General features: G+C 44.7%; 4 protein-coding genes across 5 annotated transcripts; 1 reads left to right on the top strand and 3 right to left on the bottom strand.

Annotated features, from left to right (window-relative positions):
* The first annotated feature begins 5,336 nt into the window (after positions 1-5,336).
* On the top strand, positions 5,337-9,728 carry EMB2775 (ATPase family associated with various cellular activities (AAA)). The gene is made up of 11 exons (XM_048676193.2): positions 5,337-5,635; positions 5,734-5,844; positions 5,971-6,003; positions 6,341-6,509; positions 6,917-7,098; positions 7,494-7,630; positions 7,796-7,894; positions 8,438-8,507; positions 8,597-8,671; positions 8,908-8,953; positions 9,379-9,728. Exons 1-11 carry the CDS (start codon positions 5,552-5,554, stop codon positions 9,435-9,437), a joined length of 1,065 nt encoding a protein of 354 aa, XP_048532150.1. The 5' UTR covers positions 5,337-5,551; the 3' UTR covers positions 9,438-9,728.
* A 1,007-nt stretch (positions 9,729-10,735) lies between these two features.
* LOC125510902 (BTB/POZ and MATH domain-containing protein 5-like) lies at positions 10,736-14,286 on the bottom strand. Of its 2 annotated transcripts, none has more exons than XM_048676191.2 (4): positions 13,654-14,281; positions 12,325-12,700; positions 11,955-12,228; positions 10,736-11,116 (listed from the first exon to the last, which is right to left on the bottom strand). In XM_048676191.2, the coding sequence occupies exons 1-4, from the start codon at positions 14,130-14,132 to the stop codon at positions 10,932-10,934; spliced, it is 1,314 nt and encodes a 437-aa protein (XP_048532148.1). In that variant the 5' UTR covers positions 14,133-14,281; the 3' UTR covers positions 10,736-10,931. The 2 variants fall into 2 exon arrangements, with proteins under 2 accessions (XP_048532148.1, XP_048532149.1); XM_048676192.2 differs by having other exon boundaries at positions 10,977-11,136; positions 13,654-14,286.
* A 491-nt stretch (positions 14,287-14,777) lies between these two features.
* On the bottom strand, positions 14,778-22,474 carry EGY1 (Peptidase M50 family protein). Its single transcript, XM_048676190.2, has 10 exons — positions 21,994-22,474; positions 19,943-20,413; positions 19,718-19,861; positions 18,764-18,865; positions 18,056-18,267; positions 17,083-17,133; positions 16,932-17,001; positions 15,715-15,783; positions 15,336-15,386; positions 14,778-15,235 (listed from the first exon to the last, which is right to left on the bottom strand). Exons 1-10 carry the CDS (start codon positions 22,333-22,335, stop codon positions 15,077-15,079), a joined length of 1,671 nt encoding a protein of 556 aa, XP_048532147.2. The 5' UTR covers positions 22,336-22,474; the 3' UTR covers positions 14,778-15,076.
* A 708-nt stretch (positions 22,475-23,182) lies between these two features.
* On the bottom strand, positions 23,183-24,816 carry LOC125507434 (zealexin A1 synthase-like). Its single transcript, XM_048672012.2, has 2 exons — positions 23,902-24,816; positions 23,183-23,815 (listed from the first exon to the last, which is right to left on the bottom strand). The coding sequence occupies exons 1-2, from the start codon at positions 24,814-24,816 to the stop codon at positions 23,183-23,185; spliced, it is 1,548 nt and encodes a 515-aa protein (XP_048527969.2).
* Between the last annotated feature and the right edge of the window lie 2,021 nt (positions 24,817-26,837).

The raw sequence follows: 26,837 nt of genomic DNA, 5'->3' as shown, positions 1-26,837 counted from the left end.
AACTGAAGTAGATTGCTTCCTCATAGATCTATTTTGAGCATTGCAAATTCTATACCAAGCATCTTTTAGATTTTCACCCTCCCTTTGTTTAAAATTTAGAACTTCATTCTCGGGAGACAACGGAGAAGATATGAGACTAGCCATGACGACAAGCGAGCAAACAAAAGGCAAACGGGCAAAAAGAGGCAAATAGAGAAAGAGAGGGAGGATAGAGAGAGAGAGGGCGAATAAAATGGCAAGGGTGAAGTGGGGGAGAGGAAAACGAGAGGAAAATGGCAAATAATGTAATGCGGGAGATAGGGATTGTGATGGGTACTTGGTATGTTGACTTTTGCCCAGACTCCCCGGCAACGGCGCCAGAAATTCTTCTTGCTACCTCTTGAGCACTGCGTTGGATTTTCCCGAAGAGGAGAGGATGATGCAGCAAAGTAGCGTAAGTATTTCCCTCAGTTTTTGAGAACCAAGGTATCAATCCAGTAGGAGGCTACGCGCGAGTCCCTCGTACCTACACAAAAACAATAGCTCAACGCAACCAACGCGCTTAGGGGTTGTCAATCCCTTCATGGTCACTTACGAAAGAGAGATCTGATAGAGATGACAAATAATATTTTTGGTATTTTTGGTATAGAGATGCAAAGTGAAAAGTAAAAGGCAAAGTAAAAAAGCAAAGCAATAATAAAGTGATGGAGATTGATATGATGAGAAAGAGACCTGGGGGCCATAGGTTTCACTAGTGGCTTCTCTCAAGAGCATAAGTATTCTACGGTGGGTGAACAAATCACTGTTGAGCAATTGACAGAATTGAGCATAGTTATGAGAATATCTAGGTATGATCATGTATATAGGCATCACGTCCGAGACAAGTAGACCGACTCCTGCCTGCATCTACTACTATTACTCCACTCATCGATCGCTATCCAGCATGCATCTAGAGTATTAAGTTAAAAACAGAGTAACGCCTTAAGCAAGATGACATGATGTACAGGGATAGTTTCATGCAATATGATAAAAACCCCATCTTGTTATCCTCGATGGCAACAATACAATACGCGCCTTGCTGCCCCTTCTGTCACTGGGAAAGGACACCGCAAGATCAAACCCAAAGCTAAGCACTTCTCCCATGGCAAGAAAACCCAATCTAGTAGTCCAAACCAAACTGATAATTCGAAGAGACTTGCAAAGATAACCAATCATACATAAAAGAATTCAGAGAAGATTCAAATATTATTCATAGATAGACTGGATCATAAACCCACAATTCATCGGTCTCAACAAACACACCGCAAAAAGAAGATTACATCAAATAGATCTCCACGAGAGAGGGGGAGAACATTGTATTGAGATCCAAAAAGAGAGAAGAAGCCATCTAGCTACTAACTATGGACCCGTAGGTCTAAAGTAAACTACTCACACTTCATCGGAGGGGCTTGGATGATGACGTAGAAGCCCTCTGTGATCGATGCCCCTCCTACGGAGCTCCGGAACAGGCCCCAAGATGGGATCTCGTGGATACATAAAGTTGCGGCGGTGGAATTAGGTTTTTGGCTCCATCCTCGATCATTTGGGGGTAAGTAGGTATATATAGGAGGAAGGCGTATGTCGGTGGAGCTTCGAGGGTCCCACGAGACAGGGGGCGCGCCCTAGGGGGGGTGCCCTCCACCCTCGTGATCGCCTCGTGGCTTTCTTGACGGAGGGTCCAAGTCTCCTGGGTCTTATCTGATGAGAAAATCATGTTCCCGAAGGTTTCATTCCGTTTGGACTCCGTTTGATATTCTGTTTCTCCGAAACACTGAAATAGGCAAAAAACAACAATTCTGGGCTGGGCCTCCGGTTAATAGGTTAGTCCCAAAAATAATATAAAAGTGGAAAATAAAGCCCAATATGGTCCAAAACAGTAGATAATATAGCATGGAGCAATAAAAAATTATAGATACGTTGGAGAGGTATCAGAGACTGAAGGAAATATGCCCTAGAGGCAATAATAAAGTTATTATTTATTTCCTTATATCATGATAAATGTTTATTATTCATGCTAGAATTGTATTAACCGGAAACATGATACATGTGTGAATACATAGACAAACAGAGTGTCACTAGTATGCCTCTACTTGACTAGCTCGTTTATGAAAGATGGTTATGTTTCCTAACCATAGACATGAGTTGTCATTTGATTAACGGGATCACATCATTAGGAGAATGATGTGATTGACTTGACCCATTCCGTTAGCTTAGCACTTGATCGTTTAGTATGTTGCTATTGCTTTCTTCATGACTTATACATGTTCCTATGACTATGAGATTATGCAACTCCCGTTTACCGGAGGAACACTTTGTGTGCTACCAAACGTCACAACGTAACTGGGTGATTATAAAGGTGCTCTACAGGTGTCTCCGAAGGTACTTGTTGAGTTGGCGTATTTCGAGATTAGGATTTGTCACTCCGATTGTCAGAGAGGTATCTCTGGGCCCACTCGGTAATGCACATCACTATAAGCCTTGCAAGCATTATAACTAATGAGTTAGTTACGGGATGATGTATTATGGAACGAGTAAAGAGACTTGCCGGTAACGAGATTGAACTGGGTATTGAGATACCGACGATCGAATCTCGGGCAAGTAACATACCGATGACAAAGGGAACAACGTATGTTGTTATGCGGTTTGACCGATAAAGATCTTCGTAGAATATGTAGGAACCAATATGAGCATCCAGGTTCCGCTATTGGTTATTGATCGGAGACGTGTCTCGGTCATGTCTACATAGTTCTCGAACCCGTAGGGTCCGCACGCTTAAAGTTCGGTGATGATCGGTATTATGAGTTTTTGTGTTTTGATGTACCGAAGGTAGTTCGGAGTCCCGGATATGATCACGGACATGACGAGGAGTCTCGAAATGGTCGAGACGTAAAAATCAATATATTGGACGACTATATTTGGATACCGGAATGGTTTCGGGTGAGATCGGGAATATACCGGAGCACCGGGAGGTTATCGGAACCCCCCGGGAGGTATATGGGCCTTATTGGGCTTCAGTGGAAAGGAGGGGAAAGGAGCAAGGGAGGTGGCACGCCCCCCAAGCCCAATCTGAATTGGGAGGGGGGCCGGCCCCCCTTTCCTTCCTCCCTCCTTCCTCTTCCTTCCCTCTCCTACTCCAAGTTGGAAAGAGGGGAATCCTACTCCCAGTGGGAGTAGGACTCCCCTTGGCGCGCCTCTCCCTGGCCGGCCGCCTCCTCCCCCTTGCTCCTTAATATATGGGGGCAGGGGCACCCCATAGACACAACAATTGATCATTGATCTCTTAGCCGTGTGCGGTGCCCCCCTCCACCATAATCCACCTCGATCATATCGTAGCGGTGCTTAGGCGAAGCCCTGCGTCGGTAGCATCATCATCACCGTCACCACGCCGTCGTGCTGACGAAACTCTCCTGTGAAGCTTTGCCGGATCGGAGCTCGCGGGACGTCATCGAGTTGAACGTGTGCAGAACTCGAAGGTGCCGTTCGTTTGGTACTTGGATCGGTCGGATCGTGAAGACATACGACTACATCAACCGCGTTGTGCTAATGCTTCCGCATTCGGTCTACGAGGGTATGTAGACACACTCTCCCCTCTTGTTGCTATGCATCACCATGATTCTGTGTGTGCGTAGGAAATTTTTGAAATTACTATGTTCCCCAACAAATAGCATACGGCGGATACACAAATTATTGTTGGGAAATTGACAAAAAAATAAATAATTATGACGACATCCAAGGCAATGATCATGCATATAGGCATCACGTTCAAGATTAGTAGACCGAAATGATTCTGCATATACTACTATTATTCCACACATCGACCGCTATCCAGCATGCATCTAGTGTATTAAGTTCATCAAAAAATGGAGTAATGCAATAAGAACGATGACATGATGTATACAAGATAAACACACGTATGAATAAACCCCATCTTATTACCCTTGATAGCAACGATACACGTGTGTCATGTCTCTTTTCTATCACTGAGATTGAGCACCGCAAGATCGAACCCATCACAAAGCACCTCTTCCCATGGCAAGAAAAATCAATTTAGTTGGCCAAACCAAACCAATAATTCAGAGAAGAAATATGAAACTATAACAATTATGCATAAAAGAGTTCAGCAAAGACTCAAATAATATTCATGGATAGATTTGATCATAAACTCACAATTCATCAGATCCCGACAAGCACACCGTAGAAAAGAGTTACATCAAATAGATTTCCAAGAACATCGAGGAGAACATTATATTGAAGATCAAAAAGAGAGAAGAAGCCATCTAGCTACTAGCTACGGACCCGTAGGTCTGTGGTAAAGTACTCACGCATCATCGGAGGGGCAAGAAGGACGATGAAGAACCCCTTCGTGATCGTTGCCCCCTCCAACAGAGTGCCGCAAAAGGCCTCTGGATTGGATCTCATGGTTCTGGAACTTGCGGCGGGTGGAAAAGTGTTTCGTCGACTCCCCTAGGGTTTTTGGAATTTTGGAGTATTTATAGAGGTGGAGGTAGGTCAACAAGGTCCCCGTGGGCCCCACTACCCACCAGGGCACGCCGGAGGCCCCTGGCGCGCCCTGGTGTCTAGTGCCCCCCACGGGCCTCCTCCCGTGTGCTCCAAATGCTTCCAGGGTGATATAAGACCCTGGAAGCTCGGCCTGGTGACGTATCAGCTGATGAACAATAAAAAAATATCGATATGTTGGAGACGTATCAGCTGCCGAGAGGTCACGTTGGTCAGCGCCGCCTTCCCTCCCTCTGGTCACATCGCGACATCAATGCCGACCTCCACGTGCTCTGGGCCGGCATGAATGCGACACGGTAAGCGGTGTGTGCATCAGAAGGAAAGCGCGGGAGGGGCAGTGAGGGTTTTTGATGAGCCAGGGCGGTCAGAAGCGGGCATGGGATCGGTCCGAACTCCCGCAAAGCCCCCCTCCCTCACTTGTCTCAGATTTGCGGGAGAAATCGCGTCCGGACCGCTCCGCGGACCGATACATTCTCGCGTTGGATGAATTCCGTGGTTCAGACAGATGCGAGCGGTTTGCGGGTTCGCCTTGGAGATGTCCTAATAACTCAACGAAATTTAAAGGGGTTGTTAGATCTATTGTGGGAAGGGTCGACGATGCTCGACAACCTTTCCACTAGGGTCTAAAAACCCTGATAGGCACTTGGTGAACACTTAGTCACTCAACTATGTATGTTACCAATATCGAAATCAATCTAAAGACTTGGATGCACTTTCATGAACATTTGAGCCCTTGACTTTACACAAACAAATTAGGGCACTAAATTTTGGGCAGTATGAGTAGTATGCTAGGGTTGAGCGTCAGATAGGCGCCTAGCGCTCGGTGAAGCCCCAAAACCCTCCTCCCCCCTCTGGCGCGAGAGGCCGCCCTCAATCCCCCCCTCACTGCCAAGTTCCCGCCAGTCTCCTCCATTCCCCTCCCCACCTCTCCCAAATCCAATCTCCAAATCCTCATCTCCCTCCCCATCTCTCTCATCGGCGGCGAGGCGGCCCAAAGGGGGGAAGAGGGGCGAAGATGCTGTGGGTGGACAAGCACCGGCCGAAAACCCTAGACAAGGTCATCGTCCATGAGCAGGTCGCGCAGAACCTCAAGAAATTCGTAAGAACCCGCGACCCGCCCCTCCTAAAATCACTCTCCTAGGGTCTCCCCCGCCTCCTTGTGTGCTGATCTGTTCTGTCGGTGTCCGTTTGGTTCAGGTGGCGGAGCAGGACTGCCCGCACCTGCTCTTCTATGGCCCGCCGGGGTCCGGCAAGAAAACCCTAATCATGGCGCTCATCAAGCAGATGTTCGGCGCCGGTGTGGAGAAGGTAGTTCCTTCTCTTCAGGATAAATCTTTGAAGATCTAGATTTTTTTTACCTTTTTTTTTTTGCCCGTGGCCGGGGTGTTTATTTTTCTGCTGACATTTTCGTGCATTTTGATGGCCCCGTTGCAGGTGAAGATGGAGAATAAGACTTGGAAGATCGATGTGAGTCGTGGCCCTTCTTTCAGCCCATCTCTGTCTTTCCTTGTTATTGTCACTATTATTGCAATGTTGCGATGGTCATTGAAGAATTGACAGAAAGTAGTATGCAAATAAAAAGTTATGCGGTTGTCACTACATGTGTCATGCATACAGGGAGTCTTTCTTTTTCAGTTTGTGCTATTGGTGAACATAGCACTGATCCACCATGATATGAAACAAAGCATTTGCCATTTCTCTGTATGCCGATAGCTCATTAGTGTTCTGTGGCATTACCTAAGTTGTCAATTTGGGATAGCTATGAATATGTCTGAGAGTTTGATGTGCAATTTCCTTTGTACAGACCGGGACGAGGACATTTGATCTAGAGCTGGCGATGTTGTCAAGTTCCCACCATGTGGAAATGAACCCCAGCGATGCTGGCTTTCAGGACAGGTATGTTGTTCAGGAGGTTATCAAAGAGATGGCCAAGAGTAGGCCGATTGATGCCAAGGGCAAGAGAGCATTTAAAGGTTGGTACTTCTTCTGATTTTGTTCTTATAACTCTCTAGTTCCAAATTTTGTTGTCTTACAAAGAAGTTGCCACTAGCTTTTCTTCCCCTGGCACCATTGTCTATTGCATCCTGTAATGATGAATCATCTCTATATAGCATGAAGTTGTCTTATACAATGCTAGATGATTTACTCGTTACTACCTCCGTTGCTTAATATAAGACGTTTTTGCAGTTCAAATTGAACTGCAAAAATGTCTTATATTAAGGGACGGAGGTAGTACTTTTCAGTGGATGATTTCAACAAGTGCATAAACAGATGATGCTATGCAAAGTGACCATGCCACTTGCTTAGGCTGTATGCTTGCTTTATTTAAAAACAAATTCCTCATTCAACATAAACTTAAACATACTTTGTATATTTGCAGTGCTTGTCCTAAATGAAGTTGACAAGCTGTCACGAGAAGCACAACATTCCCTCCGTAGGACAATGGAGAAATACAGTGCATCGTGTAGACTCATATTATGCTGTAATAGCTCCTCAAAGGTGACAGAAGCTGTAAGGTCCCGTTGCTTGAATGTGCGAGTGAATGCACCTACCGAAGATCAGGTTAGTAATGGATATTTGATGCCATTTTTACTGCAACTAGTGTCAGTTGTGGATCTTTGGCTTGATTTCATGGTCGGTGCTACTATGTCTAATAGGGTGTTCAAAACTTGCATGGGTTCCTTTGCTTCTGAGTTTGGTAATTAGTTCAGTTATGGTAAATTGAGCTTTATTCATTTTCATAAGTGTTGTGAATTGAATCTGTAAAGTCGGGACTTTACCAGGGTTGTTTGAACTGCTCTATGTAAGGTTTGAATATATGCTTTTATCAGTTTATTTGTACCATGTTCACAGCAAGGAAATGGTAGTGAAATTTTTAACTGTGCTCCAACCTCATTATTCTATGTATAGTTGAAGAAGTTATGCATACTGCACCCCTAAACCTTGCCCATTTGCAGATTGTACAAGTACTGGAATTCATTGGGAAGAAAGAGAATCTGCAACTTCCATTTGGATTTGCTGCTCGGATAGCAGCTCAATCAAACCGCAACTTGAGGCGAGCAATATTATTTTTTGAGACATGCAAAGTCCAGCAGTAAGCCCGACTGCTACCTTTAATTGTTACTGCAGTTCTGTTAATGTTGGTTGTGCTGTGTCCCTAGTTTTATATTTGTATCATGTATCTCACTGTTTACGCCCTTTAGTTTTTACATTTATCTGGTTTTCCCTTAAGTTTTTTTCTTCTGTTTCTATATTGCAGATATCCATTTTCAGCAAATCAAGTGGCGCCTCCTCTTGACTGGGAGCAGTATGTGTCTGAAATAGCAACTGAAATCTTGAGTGAACAAAGCCCTAAAAGGTCTGTCGTGTTTCATTTCCAACTTCTATTGAGCTGCAGTCCCTAATGTTTGCCTTTTCCTTTCATTTCCTGTTTACATGTTTTCATTTTTCATTTTTAGTCACCACATATTTGTTTTCCTTTTTTCTGTAAAGATACTATTACATTATTGTTCTCCCTCGAGCCCTCTTTTCATGCATCATAATGGCTCCCGGCCATCAGTGGATACCCATTGTAGAATTATTAGGAAGATCTTCAGAATTGAAGAGATTTCGTAACCTACATGCGGCCAGCAGCCAGCATTGATGTCATGAGATGTCTTGTACTTTACTTATTTAATCTAATAGGCGTGGTAATGGATCTGCATCTGCTTGGAATGTTATATTTTTGTCTTGTGTCACACCATATGGAAGCGACATCTGCTATTTTTGGTGGTTCACCATCTGTTACGCACTTTTGTTCTTCACAATATCTGTTTATTAATTTTCCTTACATAGTGAGTCATCTAAGACATTTTCTGGTTTCGCTTTGATTTGACTTTGAATAGTAAAATTAATATTTCAGGCTGTATTCTGTACGCCAGAAATTCTATGAGTTACTTGTGAATTGTATCCCACCTGAAAGCATCTTGAAGGTGACACAATGCTTCTATTGCTGCTTTACCTTCATTTTTCGATGACCTTTAATGTGGGTGCAAGTTAAACTTGTTTTTGACAATTGCAGAAGTTGTTAACCGAGTTAATGAAGAAGTTAGACTCTGATTTGAAGCATGAAGTTTGTCACTGGGCTGCACACTATGTGAGTAATTGTTATGCTAACATTTTTTCCCAGCTCCCAGCCAATTTAGTTTCATATGTTCTTTGTAACGTAGGAGTACAGTAGACTTTTCATGTTCTATCTCCACTAATTTCACATAGTACTAGCTCTACCTCTTAGTTCTATGGCCTTAATTTTGTATTTTCTTCCTTATTGATGCTTATTTTCATTCTTGTGATGAATCTGCTTGTTAAGCTCTGGTGTCATGTCTTTGGCAGGAACACAAGATGCGACTTGGGTCAAAGGCCATTTTTCATCTGGAAGGTACATGTCAGGTTTCTTGTTGGTCTAGCGTGTGCATATTTGTATTGTACCAATAGTCTTCTCACAATACGATTTGATGGCACCACGTAATAAGTAAAAACCATAGATTTGGTTGCACTATTAAAAATATAGGTCTCGTTTCAAAGAGAGACAAGTTAATAGAAACTTTCCCTCAAAATGTAGTGGAATACAATCCTACAAATTGAACCAACAACATATGAAAAACTCCTTACAATCCTCCACAGTTCTTAAGGAAATCCTTTGGATCAGAGATACCCTTAATCTGGCATATATATACCTCATGATCTGTGTACATTGTATTTCAATATTTTGGGTGGCTACCATTGTGGCGGCACTAGCCTAGTTGGTACTCAAAAACTGATCCCTGACTCGTCTGCACCCATGTTTTGCTACTGTTTCTGCAGCTTTCGTGGCCAAGTTCATGAGCATTTACAAGGAGTTCCTTTGTGCCGCATTTGGTTGAGCAAAACCAGAGCATACGGATGTTTGCCGCTGCAAGATGCTCCTAGTTCGCAGTCTCTGTCGTCGCAATCGCTTTGGTCTGATGTGTGGGCGCTTACATTTTGTATGTTACTCAGTCAGTGTAGTTTGTACTGAATTCATGTGAGCAAGTACTTATTTACTTTGAATCATCTGCTACTGAAAGGTGGAGTCGCTCACCTATGATCGTCTTGATTTTGTTCTGCCTTGTGCTTGGACGTCAAACGAATTTCAGCATCTCATCCTATAAATGCCAACAGGGTGCTAAACGATATCACTACCTCCTTTCTGGTTATAGAAGGCTTACACGTACATATTATAAGTTATGTGAGTATATCATAAATATTATAGCATTAGAAATTTGAAATATTATGATTCCTAATGGTATAACTGTTCTGATATGTGCTAGAGATACCTATAAATCAGAAACGGAATTGCTAAATCTCAGTTGACTGAGACTTAATCAAGTCTCAATTGATACTATATTCTTTTTTATATGTTCTATCATTTGACTAAGATTTGGAGCCATGCCCAATTAGAAAGGAGGGAGTAAATCGTAACAATGATTAAATACTTAAACAGCCAAGCGCTTTTTAACAACATCAATGTATTCCATTTACAGGTAATACTTGATGCATTTGTAAATGTAAATACAAGGGCCTGTCTATACACATGTATTAATTCAAAATATTCTCAGAAGAGTTGTGCTAGTATGTGTTTTAGTTCATGTTGGCGTGCACAAATGTGTCAGATTTGTATAAAAAAGGAAGGGAGGATAATGATAAGCCTTTACGTTCAAAAATGTGATTCTTACAATGTTATCTTTTGCCTTTTCAGACTTAACTAGTTCTACTTATTCTGAAATCACTATGGAATTCTAACACAGAAAAGTACTCCCTCCGTCCAAAGGAATTTTGGCAACACCATTCATCTGACCCAGAGTGTTTATTAGAAATTCTCCTAAGAAATACTGTATAATCTTTAGAAGAATACTATGAACATCATACAATCCAAATACTCCCTCCGTTCCTAAATACTTGTCTTTCTAGGCATTTCAATAAGTGACTACATACAGAGCAAAATGAGTGAATCTACACTCTAAAATATGTCTACATACATCCATATGTAATAGTCATTTGAAATGTCTAAAAAAACAAATATTTAGGAACGGAGGGAGTAGTATTCTGCGAGACCGAGTTAGCGTGGCCAGTCTCAGTTGTTCACCTCATCACCTGACGTAGTGGCTCCGCTTGATAAAGGCAAGCTTATTAACAGTTAAGCGAAGCAAAGTTCTCTTTTAAAAAAAGAAGGTAAATTATCCAACAAAACGGTTATGAACGAAGAAGGTAGTACAACAGAGCGGATGCTATTATTATTACAAGAAGATCTGTCACAAAATCAAATGACTGTTACGAATTTATACAGCAGCGACTGCTCGCTAACACATACAGGTCAGTGCTTGCTGGCGGCGGCGGCGTTAGACCCTGGGCCTCACCCTGCGCCCGCTGGTGTCGCCGCCATCCGAGATCTGGCCCCACACGCTCTGGCTCTTGCCCCCGCTGCTGCATTCCTCCTCGCACCCGGCTACTGTCCGGAGGATCTCTGACTGTAGCGCCGGGCAGTTGTCTTTGAGGTAATCGAATCCGTCGGTCCGGATTACAGCTGCAGATACATAAGGGCATCTGGAATGTTATACAGTTCAGGACGCTTGTTTGGGCACCACCAAGAAACAAACAGTAGAAACATATGCAAAGGCAGTCTACAAGTACTCCCTTCGGTCCTTTTTACTCTGCATATTAGAATTCTCTGAAGTCAAACTTCACAAAGTTTGACCGTATTTATATGAAAAAATATCAACATCTGCCATGCTAAAGTTATACAATATGAAACTTTAAGCCATGACACATCTATTGATATTGATTTCAAATTGTGAATGTTGGTACTTTTTTCTATAAAGTTGGTCAAACTTTACGAGGCTTGACTTCAGTCAAATCTTATATGCGAACTAAAAAGGACCGGAGGGAGTACCATAAAAAAGCAGTACACATTAAATTACTGACGTTATAGGATGTCTCGGATGAAAATATTGTCAAATTGAGAGCATGACACACAAATGAAAATTAAAATGCTTTGAGCCAACTACTGTAGCTTGCTGTATGATTGGCATAATGGGAGATTCAAAACGTTGCCGTCATCAGGCTAACATTGTGCCCTCAGCACAAAAAGATACATGTATCTGTATTCCTAAGTGGTACATCTTCTGTTCTAACTATTGCTACAAACAAAGGCATCATATGGGCCACTGTTCCTTTCCATGAGTATGCATAAGGGTGTATACTTGTGGAAACAAATGGCAGCATGCTGTTTCATACACCACCTTTTGGACGCAAACTGGAAACTACCGACAGGAGTTCTCAAGCAGATATGAATATAAATGCAATTATCCGATAACTACATAGGACGAGCACATCGAATTGCATCGCTTGTTAAGCCTTATTACCTGAAAGGTTCTCAGCAGCAAATTTTAGGCAGACGGACTTGAGCTCTGTAGCATGATGCCGATCAGCCAGCGCTAGAGTAGTTGCCACAGATTTTACAGAAATCTGTTTGCACAAGTAAGATTCACATAACACTCTTAGCCTTGGCAACTCATATTTGTCTGCTGCAGCCAACAATTTCCCAGCTAAAGTATCAAAGATGGGACAATCTGAGCTTGATGCAGACAATTCGTCATCACCAACAAGATTGTCCCTGTACATGAAGTGAAGCACAGCCTACAACATAGAGTATTTGCATAAGATAATAAGATATAAATCAAGCTTGTTAAACTGCGAAATCCAAAGAATAAGATCAGCATAGAAGAAACATACCTGAAATACTTTTGGCTCCATGTCATCGATGACAATCTCTTTGATTTCGTTACTTGTGTCGACTTCACTGTTTTCTTCATCTGATTCAGGATCAAGAAATTCAGATCTAAAAAAAGAAGATCGGGCAGCCAACACTAACTTATGAGCATGAAACTTCTCTCCTGCTACACTAAAAATAACATCTGCACCCTCTTGAGAGTCCAAAAGCGTCCCAAAATGGTAGCCTATGTCAGAATCCGGAACCTCTAGAGAATGTGGCCTAGAGTATTCCATGGTTGATGTTACAACGCCCACAGTACAATTTATCTTCAAGCAATCGTCTTTAAGAAAGTCCGATGTCTCAAGAGCAGTACGTCGAAAAAACCTTTTATAACCCCTGAAAACAGAAATTAAGATTAAAAACCAATTTCAGAAAAAATATTTACATTTTTACTACTTGAAACCCTTCGCATTTTTAAAAAAATCATTAACATGACCAGTCGTGTTCACACAAATTTCTATAATCAATCTACCAGGTGTGTGTTCCCACAAACTTTTATAATCAATTTACCAGGTGTGCACAAAGTTGCTAATCTCGCACTCTTTTATACAGTAGGCCATATCTATATCTATACCTACAAGTTCTCTAGCTGCTCCCAGCTTAACCTAAAGTTACTAGAAATTTTCTGATTGATCTCATTCATTGGATCTAACACCTAAAATGACACTGTAGATCTACAAGTATGTTGATCAATTAAAATAATTATATGAAATGTTCAAACAGAGGCTGATGGAAGTATGTAAAGCAAACACATTAACCAGGTAAATATCTCTGCTGAAGGATGTGTTGAGAATATCATGACAAGAGGATATCCAAATAAAACAGTCCTCCCAGATAATGTGTTTGGCAAGGAATTTAGGGTGGTACTAGTTAATTAAACATGGTTAATTTGGGGTTGCAGTCCAATGGGTTGGACAAGTAGTTAACACTAATTCGTACACCAAATCCTAATCAGTGCACTCCCAAGGAGAAACAGGCCCACAGCACAACCAAAATAACTTCTAACCGTAGCCAATTAGTAATCGACTAGTTATTGGTGCAGTGTCAGAATCAGCACCTGGCTACCTACAAAATAAGGCGAGAACCATGCCAACAGACCTAAATCGGTAGAATCACATCAGATAGTTATGAGTTGTGATCGAGGCTCATCATACATTAGGCGTAGCTACTGACCAATTGCTTTAAAATGAAAGCCAAATCGCAAGGCAACGGGAGCAGGAGACCTCGTAAGGGCCGTGATCCCCGAGAGAAAGCGATTGCGGTGGGAAGGTGAGGCTGGATGAGCATACCACATGGATCCGCGGTACTTGAGGGTGTAGGGCCCGGCGTCGAGGGCGCGGTCGAAGTGGGAGTGCACCTTGTGCTTGCCCCGGCCGCTCTGGTCCTGGAGGGTGAGCTCGAAGAGGGCGCGGACGTCGGTGCCCTCGGAGGCGAGCGCGATGAAGACGGAGACGTAGGCGGAGTTGTCCTCGGGGTTCTTCCCGTCCGGGTAGAAGTAGATCGCCCACTGGTAGCCGCCCACGGCGAAGGTCTCGCTGGCGATGTGCTTGCCCACGCCCATGCCCTTGGCGAGGGAGTAGCCCTGGATCACGAACCGGTGCGACCCGTTCACCGTCTCCGTCACCGACCGCGAGCTCGTCGGCGAGGCCGCCGCGGCGTCCCGCGCGGGCGCCGTCGCCCCCGCCCCGCGCTCGATCACCACCGCCCCGCCCCCGCCCTCGTGCTGCGGGGACGCGTCGCCGCCGCCCCCGGCGTCGTCGTCGTCCATGCGGGAGGGTGGGAGGCTAGGGTTGGCGGGCGGAGGAGGGAGGGGATTGGGGATTTCGTGGCTTGGCGCTCAGCTGCTACAGCACGCGGGGGAAACGAGGGAGGGAGGAGGGTGCGGTGGGTGGAGCGCGAGAGAGAGGGTGAAACGAGGGAGGGAGGGAGCCGCCGGGAAGGTAACAAATTAACCAACTGTTTCGGCCTGTGAGTGACGCATTCATGCTGTGGCGCCTGATTTTTTGTTGGAGAAGTATCTGGTGATACCACCATTTCATGCTCCCATTTTTAAAAATTCAAATTAAAATGTTTCAATGAATTTCTACTTTTTTTCTGTAGAAAACGGATTCTTTGAAAACATTGAATCTTTCTTGCCCAGATCCAAGTTCGAATCGAACGGTTGCATGTAGCAAAACTCCCACAGTGTATTGATTTGGTAGGATGAATTCAGTTGACGTCTCCAAACAGGCAAGCATGCTCGTCAATGTGAGAGATAATAACAAAACAGAAGGGAAGTCAAAGGCATATCAACAGGCACTCAGGCAGCGATTCTCCTCCGAACGTACTACAGCATAAATAAAGCGCATGATTTGCCGCTGCAAGGCGATACTACCGGAGAAGCAATCATTGCGCATCAACAAACAACGCTCCCTGTGCCAACTCACGCCACATTACTGTACTGTACAACCGGAGTACCGGGCAATGATTTCAAACAATGGCTACAGCCTGGATGGGGCAGCGCCTCTGCCCCGGCCGTACGGGAAAAATTCAATGGCTGTACCCCGTCCCTGTGCAAATCTCTGCATACACACGCGCCCCAGGAGTAAAAACTCGTATTTCACCTCCCGGTGAATGAACTTACAGCAATTTCGCTATCGCTTTGCTAAATTTGGGCGCAAAATTGACCTGCAACATGGCCTAGCTCCTACCGGCGAGCACCTACGTAGTGTCTCAGAACGAGCTCACAAGGCCCACGCCTAGGTCCTCCGCGAGCTCGTCCCACAGAGGGATGAGGATCAGCACGACGAGGAACACCGAAGCTATCAGGGCGCCCCTCCTCCAGGTGCCGACGTCGCTAACGTCGTCCAAGCATGGCTTCTCAGGTGTTCTCTGGGAATACACCACAAGGTAGACAGGCATAGGTTAATGTATGAAACAAATGGATCCTCCTGCCTGGTGCCTCCTAACCGTCATCCATTTTCCTGTTTACCTGACATAGTAGCACGTATAGACCCCAGGGAAGAGATAGCGGCCCCCCAAGCTATAGAAGGGGGAAAAAAAAGAACATTAGAAGTGAACGATTTGATCGTTTGAGTCTTGGGTCAAAAGTTCCCAGAAATAAATAAAAAAAGTCCACCATTTTTCTTTAGTAATGATAGTATAAAAATAATTAAGGTCACCGGTGTTATGACATACAATTACACGTACAATACTGCATGTAGTTTAGTATTACTGGAAATGTATTTTCTCTTCTTCTTTTTAGAGGTAAGAAACACAAACTGTACTGCAATGGAGACTCTGAAGCCAAAGCTGGGAAGGCTAAGTGCAAGTTGTTGGTCAGAGAAAGAAAGCAACATGGACTGACGTACCACTCCAAGTCCAAGCAACGAATAAGTCGTCAAGCCAAATCCAAATAAAGCATCCTTGCCGAAAGCACCCTGTTGAACACACCACAGAACTTCAGACTTGGTAAAGGAACCTCAGGATTTTGCTGCTAATCAATCATGTTATTTCAAAGCTACTAGCTCCGTCCAAGAGCAAGATGGACTGAGGTAGTCCAAGGTTAAGCACCAAAACGTCCAGAGGTTCCAGATATTAATTACTGTAAGGTTAATGCAGATTGATGAAACAAGCTATGGAAATTTCAATAACTCATGAACAAAAGCGTAAAAGGGGCAATGTAATGAGATGTTGAATGTATCACTTGTTACTGTGCAAATGAAGCCCCCATTGATGGATATATCTGTCAGTGAAGTTGTAAATGAATAATCAATGTTAGGTCTGAAGATTTTTCACAGACAGGAGACACTTGCTCTGTTCTGCAATGGAGATGTACAGGACCTGCCAGTGGTTGAACAGTGTACCAAGTTGTAATTCTTATTTTCTAAACATTCAAAAACCCCAATCACTCAAAGATTCACAAAGTAGAGCTTAACACTGTTTCCACTTTTCAGATCACTGACAGCTACAGGCATCTCTAAATAAATGGATTTTGTTCCTGCATACACTAGTTTCTTGACCTCTTGATCATGATCTCTTTTTTTTTGACGGGTGATCATGATCTTTTGTCAGTAGCTCATGGCTGCATGCTACTGTCCACCTCGGTAATACAAGTCACACAGATTGGACATGTCACAAGTGCAGATATTCACTACCACTAAAGATGGAAGACAACTTCTCATTTTATTAAGTTTAGTCATAGCATCCTAAGTCACGCTTAAACGACTCAGAAACTCTTATAAGAGAGGTGAATGATAAAAAGGTCCTGAAGACAGTATTAACTGTCAATGAAGGGAAACCGAGAGCCATTCTCAAAAAGAGTAGATACTGGCACATACTCCTGCCCACTAATTATGCTCTCCAAGGAAGAGCACTTGGAAGGAGATTCATTTATTCATGAGAGTACTGGTCATGGGGTGTATAGGAGGAGCGGAGGGGAGAACTCTTTGAAATTGAAACATGGACTTCATATGTGGACAAAAAGAGATGGAATGACATATTTCTGGATGAAGGGAGTACATGCATAAGGTCCAGCATGATTATTTGGTTGCATCCATAAAAAAAAAAATGGAGTATTAATTTTTACCTGTAAACCTCTTCCACCGTCAAGACATCCAACAGGAAGCATATTGAAGGCAGTAGTTGTCAAACCACACCTGCAGAATTTGCAGGAACAGTAAGACAAACAAAACCTGTTTGGTTACAAGAGGTCGGGCAATTCATGAACGATACTTCACCAGCCAGCGATCACAAGAGGGTGGATAGAAACCGTAGCAGCATGCAAAGCACTGAAAATCAATTTAGGTTCATTAGAAAATAGAAACATAGAGTTTATATCGAAACTACAAAATGCAGAGTTGAGCAGTTGATAAAGTATACAAAGTTAATAACCTCTATCATGGATGATGGGTATACTAGTATATTCATCAGAAGTTGTATCACCAACCATAGTTTTTAAAGTGGTATAAGGGGAAGCTAGGTGCCTAACCCCTGTTTTAGTTATCAAGCGCTTAAGGCAAGGTGGTAAGGTGAGACAGCAGCTTGGCAACATAGGAACAGAGCAACCGGCACATGTATTAGAGAGAAAATGGAACGTGCTGACATGGGCTACTATCCATTGTTCCACACAGAACAGAACATCCCCATGGCATAAAGGCACATTATCAGTGCTGAAGTGACGCTGAAGCAACACCTACAAAACCATGGTACTAACACGATTCGTAAGCTGTAACAATTCTTAATGCTTAACTATCCACACTCATAGAAGATCCCATTACACGTAATAATTCATCAAATATAAGTTGGGAGTTAAGAAAACCATTGACATTCTACTTGAATTGATCAAGCGAAAAATCCTCCTAAACCAGAAGAGTTTCAGCTAAATCTGGTACACTTCTCAAAAACTGCAGCTATGAGTGAGAATCAGGAAAGTAGCACACACTTCCTGAGTGTTCTAAAATGGTAGCTATAACAGGATAACACAATGGACTGAAGGAAAAAGTGCAGCTATCACATCTGAAACTAGAACAGATAAAAACTTAAAGAATAGTCTAACGAAATTAAATACTACTCCCTCCAATCCATATAAGTGTTGCAGTTTTGAACTAAGGTTGAACTAAACTTAGTTCAAAGCTGTGACACTTACTTTGGATCAGAGGGAGTAGTTCAAATGTCAGAAAGTAAATGTCCAAAATTCCAGGTATCAGTCACCTGTAACCAAGTATTGCTCTGCTAATAAGTCCAAGCAACAAAGAACCCTGGAACAGATTGCTGGGTACTTGAACCAAATCAGTTGCCCCAGCAGGATTTGAGGAGAGCCACAAGCCTACAGAGAACATTGAAAAAGAAAGTGCAGCTCCAGCCAAAGGACCAGCCATTGATACGTCAAACATTGTCTTTCGATCTGGTAGAATGGATTTGAACTACAGAAGTGAATGATGAAAATAAGAAAAACTTCCACATGTGGTTGGAGATAAATATGCACAATCGTATGACTTTTGCAACATTGTTCAATAAATTAGACATGTCAAAATAATAATAACCAATAGGACAAAAAAGGTGTTTCCTTAAGATTTAGACTCTGGAATGTACCTCCCATGAATGATGACACCCGAAGTAGAAAAAAATATATAACTACTCAAGCAACTCCCAACAGATCTAATATTATTTACCACCACACACTGGGGGGGGGGGGGGGGGGGGGGGGTAGCAGTAAAAGAAACTTAAAAAGAGGCGTAAAAGCGCAATATATTATCAAGAACTCAAGATTTTACCCAACTCTTCGTCATCATGGCATACTAGCAAATTAGTGATCAAGTATTTGAAATACAGTAAAGAAATAGCAGGAGCACAATACATTCCTGTCAGATGCAATCTTATACATATTATAACACTTCTTCTACTATTAAAGACACTAACCTGAGTAATTGAACCAAAAGTTCCAAGAGTAAAGTTCGGAATGAAGAAAGGAATGCCCAGTTTCACATTCTTTGGGTATGCTGCCAAAAAGTGTCCAACTTCCTGCATCATAATGTAACATGGTAGATCAGGTCAAAACAATTACAAACAGAGGGGCTTCATGAATAACAGCTCAAACCGCTAAATGCACCACTACTTAATTAAAGGATCCGCTGATACCATTGTCTGCTAGTTGATGCCAACGTTGAAAAGCTTGGAGCAGAGCTAATCGATCGAATACTTTATTTTTTAAACTACCAACTGTACCGAGTCATAAAGGATAGAGGAATTCCTCAACAACAAAAAAAGGATAGAGCAACTATTAACATTTGAGTCTTTACACAAACCTGTTCGTAGCAATTATGTTATGTTAATGCTGGAACGAGTTTAGCAATAACTCTAACAAAGGAAATACAATAAGAAGATGCACTTTGCCCCTAGGCCCACACTTCATATGGCAGCAAAAAAAACGTGAACACAACTGAATTTTGGGTGTCTTTTGTAACCAACTGGAGCATTGCAGAAAAGGTTAACAATGATAATTTCCATTGCATTTCTTGAAAGCTTGAACTGGTGCAAGAGATGTACTCCCTCCATTTCTTTTTACTCCACATATAAGATTTGTCTTAAGTCAAACTTCGTAAAGTTTGACCAAGTTTATAGGAAAAGACATCAACATCCACAATACCAAATTAATATCATTAGATGCATCATGGAATTAAATTTCATATTCTATACCTTTACTATTGTAGACGTTGATATTTTATAATATAAATTTGGTCAACCTTTATGAAGTTTGACTTAAGACAAATCTTATTGCGGAGTAAAAAGAAACGGAAGGAGTACTATTGCTCAAACAAGAGCTAAAAGACCAGAAGAAAAATAAATGCTCAGCAGAACTTTGATGTGATTTACATGAAATAGTTGGATAGCCAAGACGCCATAAGCCACTGGTAGAGCTGACTCCACAAATGGAAGTAAAAGTTGCATGTCAGGTGGGGGTCCAGTAGCATTTGGATCAGTGAAATATGAAACAATGTCTGGTGGAAGACTGCTTATCTGCACAGGCAAAATGAATTAGCAACATAGCATAGAAGGGTATTAAGCTCTGGTATCACATAATGGGTTAGGCCGATATACCTTTGACGCAATTCCTAGCTCAATACAGGAGAACACAGTGAGAAGGAAAAGTAACAGCGAAATAACGTATTGCCACAGGGTAGTAGGTCCAGGCTCAGAAACTTCTCTTCTGAGCAAACCAAAACTAACACGTGGCCCCCCGCGTGGGTCATCCTCTTCTGAATTGGGCTCTTCCACCATGAAAAGATTGTATTTGTCACCTGTAAGTTCACGTAGCTGCCGTTGAAGTGTTCCAAAGATTTCTTCTCTGTCCCCTCGGAGATTCCCAACAAAAAGGACTCCTTCCCCAAGATCACCAAAAGGTTCTTCTCTTGTCAACCAGAATGTTGTGTAGCCAAAAAACTTTTCCTTGATGGCCTTGACATCAGCTTGATCAACCTTTTCTGGCCCTAGGAGTTCCAATAACTTAACTGTATCGATATTATCCACACTGAAGCTCAAAAGAGGAGGCTCGCTTGATACACCAGGAGTCTGAGCAAATGGATATGTTATAAAATATGTTTGAGAAAAGAATCAGCCATGTTCATAATAAACAAATATGCATTACAAGTGAAAAGAAATGTTGGTGTACGCCTTATTAAGAAGTACTTCCTCCGTTTCAAATACTTGTCGTGGTTTTAGTTCAAATACTTGTCGTGGTTTCAAAATACTTGTCGTGGTGTACGCCTTATTAAGAAATGTTGGAGAGTACATATCATGTTTTTCTCCATTTCTTAAGAAAAGGAAATTATTCAAGCTTACTCAAAGAATTCTGAAATTTGGTGAGTAAGTTCTAACAGGTTTAAACTACTATGGCGGTATTCACTTTACTTGGAACTTGCAGTCATAATAGAATAGAGAACTAATAGCTGTAGTGATATGATGCAGTCATTAGTGAGTATAGCAGAGACAGCATGGGATTCATCATTTAGGTAGAATTTCATCTAACAACCTGACATGAGTACCTAAGTATCCAATGAAGGATACTAAATATCATAGCGCTAGGCTTTGGAAACACGAACAAGCACAATGTGGCAACATCCCTTCATTTTTGGCAACTGAATGTCGCGTCTGCCATATCAACATTAAGATAGTGCCTCTGCTCAAGAACATAGGACGTTTTGAATATCACTGTAGTCTCAACATGTAAATTTGACCATTACTTCCTTTTTATGACCATTTCATACTTGCACATGCATGGCTTAATCTTTGAGACAAGCATATGACTACTGGCAGGATCAACCAGGTAGCATGTCCTCGGTGACGTCCAGCGTCAGGAGTCGTCTTGCCCTTCCACTTGCATGGAAACGCAAAGGCAACAGTCAGGCCGGTTGTCGCTGTTGAGCGGGCATAGCTCATCCTCCCTGAGGATTGGCGCAGAGAGTTGCGTATCCTACCACGTAACTGTGGAGAGGTAGAGGCAACACTTGTTCCGGTTGTTCTCAGTTCGGAGAACTTTGGGTCGGGTCGAGGCAGCCAATAGGGCCACAAGCCTTTAGCATAAGCAGCATCCAGGCCAACAGTGTGAGCGAGGTTGCCTTGATAGCAGCAGGCATGTTACATGCCAGCACCACGAGGCAACGCCGCAAGCACTATTCGGCCTGGGTTTAGGGTTTAGGGTGGTAGCTGCAACTGTAGATGTATTATGATCTGAGTTTTTTTTTTGTGTGGCAACTCTAACAATATCCATATAATCAAACTAAATAGTCTTCTATGCCATCGTGGTCCAAGTTATAGAAGTTTGGCTACACTGGATGCTTTCTAAAATGTCGTACATATCTGATTTAAGGGATTAATTACTTCACTAGTATAGTAGTCATACTAACACTACACTATAAATCTATAATCACTGATCACAAGGATCATTCAGGAATTCGATTCCCCTTTCAAAAAAATGAGTTAATGAATGATAGCACTAATTGTGCATCCAATGACCCAATCCTGCCTCTAATTGCACACACTTCTATCTCTCAGTCCAGCAGAATGGGCTAGAAAAATACTCCTAAATCAGCAAGCTGTTCAGTCCAACTATGTTCAGCACACGAAATGGCCAATGGCTTAGTTCCTCATACCGCAGAGGACGGCGACGACGAGGAAGAGAAGCTCCCCGAGCGGCTCCGCTCCGAGCCCAGCTCCTCCGCGGCCCCCACCTTGGCTTCCACGGGCGCTGCCGCCTCCTCCTCGCCCCGCTTCTCCCCGTCCTCCCCGCCTCCGCCGCCCTCGTCGACGGAGAAGCGCCGCATCCGGTCGCACCGCCTCAGGGGCCTCCAGTCCACCAGGTAGGCGCCTCGCGGGCACCCCCACCGCGAGGAGGCCACGGAGGGCCTGGGCCTGGGGAGGCGGAGGCGGAGGCGGGCCGCGGCGGTGAGGTGGACGAGGGGCGAGCTCGCGAGCGCCGCGGCGGCGGCCGCCATGGCGGGGCGCACAGTGTGGTGGAGCGCCGCTGGGCTTGGCAGTGCGGTGGTCGGGGGCGGGAGTAGCCCCGGCGGAGTGAGATGGAGCGGTGGGAGGGGAGAGGGAGGATAGGGTGCGGTGCACGGGGAAGAGAGAGAGTGTGGAGGAGCTGGATTTGGCAGCTGAGTCGTCGGCCGCGCTTTCCTGGGCTGGACAGTCCAGCAGTCCACTGCGAAAATATCCTGAAAAAATGTTATCTTCGGCCGACCGGCCCGGATAGCCCACGCGCCGCGCCGGCCTATTAGGTTCCCGTTTTCCTTTTTTTCTCCTTCTTTCTTTCATTAATTCTGTTTTTACTGTTTCCTTCTATTTTTCCTGTACTTTTAATATTATATTTTCAATTTATAGAATATATGAACATTTTTAAGCTCAAGTTGTTTTGGATGGCTTCGGCACAACAAACTAGGAGGATGTCCTTTCACTAGGTTTTTGATGATTGCTATTTTTTGGCTTGTGATTTTCCTTTTACTAGGTTTGAGCATTGTAATAGGAGAGCAAATGAGGTGGCGCATGAAATAGCTAGACTAGCGAAAGTTTTAGTGACAAGGGACTATTTTGAGGAGCCCATGGATGAAATTGTATCTTTTCTTACGGACGATGTAACTATTATCTCTAATTAACAAAGTTCTTGGTCTATTTCAAAAAAAAAAAACTAGGAGGATGTCTGAGAAGCTGAGCATCTGCATTTTTTGTTGAGAAAACGCCTTGGAGGCTCTTTATTCATTATAAGTAGGCGAGTTCATATCTGATTAAGATGAAGAGCCTCTCTAGCCAACACATGTGCTACTACATACGATTCCATCACAATCAATTAGCGACTGGAATACGTTGCGTCGCGCGCAGCACGAGCTTGGACTTCCTCCGTATGGCCAGGCCGAACGCCTCCGACATGTCGAGCTCCTCCGGCCTCCCGCCGTCGGGGAGCTCCCAGTCGAAGTGGTAGAGGAGGCCCGCGAGCACCAGCTCCATGTTGGCCAGGCCGAGCGCTATGCCGGGGCACATCCTCCTGCCGGCGCCGAAGGGGATGAACTCGAAGTCGCCGCCCCTGAAGTCCACTGCGGCGGCGGCGCTCTCCTCCTCGAACCTCTCCGGCCTGAACACCTCGGCGTCCTCCCAGTAGGCGCCGTCCCGGGCCATGGCCCACGCGTTCACCAGCACCCTGGTCCCCTCGGGGACGTCGTAGCCCATCACCTCGCACGCCTCCCGGCACCGCCGGGGCAGCAGGAACGGCACCGGCGTGTGCAGCCGCAGCGTCTCCTTGATCACCAGGTGGAGGTAGCTCAGCTTCCCCATGTCGCCCTCGGTCAGCTTCTGCTGGCCTCTGAACGCCTCCCGGACCTCGGCCTGCGCCTTGCGGAGGAGGCGCGGCTCCTTCACCAGCTCCGACATGGCCCATTCCAGCGTCGTGGCCGACGTCTCGCTCCCGGCCGCAAAAACCTCCTGGAATTAGTAGACGATGGTACTAAGAGAGCGTGACGTGCTTCGATCAACTTTGAAATGAGAAAAGGGGAGTGGTAAGTGGTAACCAGGACGACGGTGATGATGATGTCCGTGGTGAGGGCGCCGCCGTCCTTCTGCACCCTCAGCAGCACGCCGAGCAGGTCGTCCTCGCCGTCGCCGCCGCTGCCTTGGCCGCCCTCGGCGCGCTCGCGGATGATGTCGCTCAGGATGTCGCGCGCGTTGCGGTTGCACTGCTCGGCCTCGCGAAGCCCGCTGCCGATCCAGCGCGCCAGCGCCGACGACGGGAACAGGTCGGACAGGCTGTTGCCGGCCGTCAGCCTCGCGGTCTCGTCGAGGTCGTGCAGGAACTCCTCGCGCCGCGCGCACCGGCTGCCGACGGCCGACCGCACCACGACGTCGTTCACCACGCGTGCCAGCCGCTCGCCGATCTCCACGACGGCGCCGTTGTCGGAGCGAGAGCGAGCGCACTCGTCGGCGACGGAGCGGAGCAGGCCGCCGGCCTCCTCCTCGCGGATGTGGCGGAAGGACTGGACGCGGCGCGCGCTGAGGAGCTCGAGCACGCACACCCGGCGGAGCTGGCGCCAGAGGTCGCCGTAGGGGGAGAAGAGGACGTCCTGCCCGCCGCGGGTGAAGACGGCCAGCATGGGCGTCATGTGGCGGCTGGCGAAGGCGGCGTCGTGCGTCTTGAGGACCTCCCTGGCGGCCTCGGCGGAGGAGACGACCAGCGTGGGCACGGCGCCGAAGCGGAGCAGCATGAGCGGGCCGTGCCTGCCCGCGAGCTCCCTCAGGGCCCGGTGCGGCAGGGCGCCGTGGCGCGACAGCAGGACGTGGTGGAGGCTGCCGACGAGCGGCAGCTGCCATGGCCCGGGCGGCAGTCGCTTGCGTGGCGCCGGCGGGGAGTGCGCGTACATCCTCTTCACGACGAGGTTGACGAGTAAGAAGACCAGCAAACCGAGCAACGGCAGTGCTACGAGCTCCATTGTTGGAGTATGGAAGGAGGAGCTAATCTCTTGCATGGAGGGAAGCATGTGTTTGGGTGCGAATTTATAAGGCGTCGTCGTCATCTATGCCTTCACGGCCGGCAGCTACGATCGGTCAGTCGGTCGGTGCTCGTGTACGGGTGTAGTGTTGGTGACTACGTACATGTGACTTACTGTTGAGGCCTTCTTTGCTTTTTGGTTTGTACGATTTCTATAGGATAAGATTTGCATAGGAAATTTTTTTTGAAGCCCTTTGGTTTGTAGGAATAGATTTCTATTCATATGTAGGATAGGAATCAATCCTTCATATTTTGAAGGAAAAAAACATTAGCTAAGACTCAATAGAAAAATTCCTATCCTATACATCAAATGATATCTCTTTCTTTTAGAAATTAAGATACATGTCATCTTATTTTCTATGTTTTTTCTATTTCTATAACATTCTTATCCTATGAATCAAAGGAGGCATTAGTGTTAACAATTAACCTAGGCGAATTGGAATTAATTTGTACGTACGGTGAAAGAAACCCCTGGAGGGTGGTAGACTTTTTGTTTCCAGAACGTGCTCTTGACAATCTAGGCAAAAATGGTAAACACATGGACTAAAGCAACGGGACTTTGCGGATCAGTTGACTTTTTTTTAATTGAGCTAAATAGCATTTTCCTCTGAAATAAGAGCATCTCCAATAGGAGCATAAACGTTTCACGCGCTGCGCGCCATTGTAATACTTTTAGCACGCCGGACCCAATATTGGTTTAGCAGATACCAAAAAACGCGCGTTCAAAAAACACGCAGTGCAAATTGTGAAGCGTGCAATCCAGCGCCCCAAATGTGTAGCTTGTGATAGCGCTTTTTGGTGCGTGCTCAAACCTTTTTTCTGCATGCACTATTTTACAGTTTCTGCTGGAGCTATCCAACGCCCATAAAACCTGAATTTTAGCGTGCAGAGCCGTTTTTGTGCGCCTGTTGAAGATGCTCTAACTGGTGGGGTGGGCGCCCAGCCCCGTAAAGCCCCCGTAATTGCCTGTTAATGTGGCAAAGCTCCAATCTAGGCTAACTAAAATTTCTATGAAATGGAGGCAAAAATGCTACACCTACATAACTTTATTATGTAAAGCTACATTCTGAATTTACTCAACCAATCACACCCCCCTCCCCCCTCTGAATTTCACGGGGTGGGCCTAGGCTTTCTTTTTTCCTTCCAACCAAATCAAGCCAGGTCATCATGTTCGTAAGTTACATATCAATATTTACGTAGGCGTAGCAAAGCTCGAACAGAGTGCATCTTAAACTGGAATCGCCAAATGGACGGCCCAAGATGTTCATCAAATTTTCGCTGCTTATCTGCTCTCTTCTTTCTGTCAAAATTTTCAAAATCAGTGACAATCCGTCCATACATTTAAGTACTTGCAAACAAATGCAACTCCTATTAAAAGCATAGGATGTTCAAAGTTCTATACATATCGGACTAAAATCAAAATAATTGGCCATTTGTTTTAAATGCCTCAATTCTGAGCCTGCCCCACTTCACTGGACTAAGTGCAGTGAGTTATTCTAGGACTCTCCAATGTCGATGTGGAAGTATATGAGTGTTGGAGGCAATGGCGGTGATGGTGGTCCCTCCGGAGGTGTTCCGGCGGCGTAGGAAGGGAGGGGAGAGAGCCCCCGCCTTCTCCTTCTTCCTTGGCCTCCCTTCTAGGAGGAAGAAGGTTTTACCCTCTTGTTTGTGGTGGTCAAGGTTGTGGAGGATGAGAGCCTTCTTCGAGATAGGACCTGACTCTCGAGAGAGGCTGTTTCTGGACGCTAAAAATGATGTATAAAAGCAAAAAAAAAACGATTACAGTTAGAAGAGTGTTGTTTCTAAAAAGAAGTGAAGAATCAATTATATAAGGGTGATCCAAGCGCCCAACACATTTACCATGTCCATAAGAGCACAAAACTTATTGCATAAGAATTAACTGATGGCTTACATGCATGAACCATGACGCGGAATGGTTGTGCTTCATGGATATACTATTGC

Source organism: Triticum urartu, chromosome 5A (genome assembly GCF_056163025.1).
Source record: "Triticum urartu cultivar PI428250 chromosome 5A, HENAU_Tu73, whole genome shotgun sequence".
Lineage (NCBI taxonomy): Eukaryota > Viridiplantae > Streptophyta > Magnoliopsida > Poales > Poaceae > Triticum > Triticum urartu.
This window is presented reverse-complemented; position numbering and strand designations above follow the sequence as displayed.

Excerpts from the sequence above, each read along its gene's own strand:
- EMB2775 (XM_048676193.2), top strand. The coding sequence starts at position 5,552 with ATGCTGTGGGTGGACAAGCACCGGCCGAAAACCCTAGACAAGGTCATC. Across the intron at positions 7,099-7,493 it reads ATGCACCTACCGAAGATCAG|ATTGTACAAGTACTGGAATT; the intron begins GTTAGTAATGGA and ends GCCCATTTGCAG. Across the intron at positions 7,631-7,795 it reads GAGACATGCAAAGTCCAGCA|ATATCCATTTTCAGCAAATC; the intron begins GTAAGCCCGACT and ends TCTATATTGCAG.
- LOC125510902 (XM_048676191.2), bottom strand. The coding sequence starts at position 14,132 with ATGGACGACGACGACGCCGGGGGCGGCGGCGACGCGTCCCCGCAGCAC. Across the intron at positions 12,701-13,653 it reads AAGTACCGCGGATCCATGTG|GGGTTATAAAAGGTTTTTTC; the intron begins GTATGCTCATCC and ends TTCTGTTTTCAG. Across the intron at positions 11,117-11,954 it reads TGCTGCTGAGAACCTTTCAG|CTGTAATCCGGACCGACGGA; the intron begins GTAATAAGGCTT and ends ATGTATCTGCAG.
- EGY1 (XM_048676190.2), bottom strand. The coding sequence starts at position 22,335 with ATGGCGGCCGCCGCCGCGGCGCTCGCGAGCTCGCCCCTCGTCCACCTC. Across the intron at positions 20,414-21,993 it reads CGTCGTCGCCGTCCTCTGCG|ACTCCTGGTGTATCAAGCGA; the intron begins GTATGAGGAACT and ends CCATTTGCTCAG. Across the intron at positions 18,268-18,763 it reads CTTTTGGTTCAATTACTCAG|TTCAAATCCATTCTACCAGA; the intron begins GTTAGTGTCTTT and ends TCACTTCTGTAG.
- LOC125507434 (XM_048672012.2), bottom strand. The coding sequence starts at position 24,816 with ATGGAGCTCGTAGCACTGCCGTTGCTCGGTTTGCTGGTCTTCTTACTC. Across the intron at positions 23,816-23,901 it reads TCATCATCACCGTCGTCCTG|GAGGTTTTTGCGGCCGGGAG; the intron begins GTTACCACTTAC and ends TACTAATTCCAG.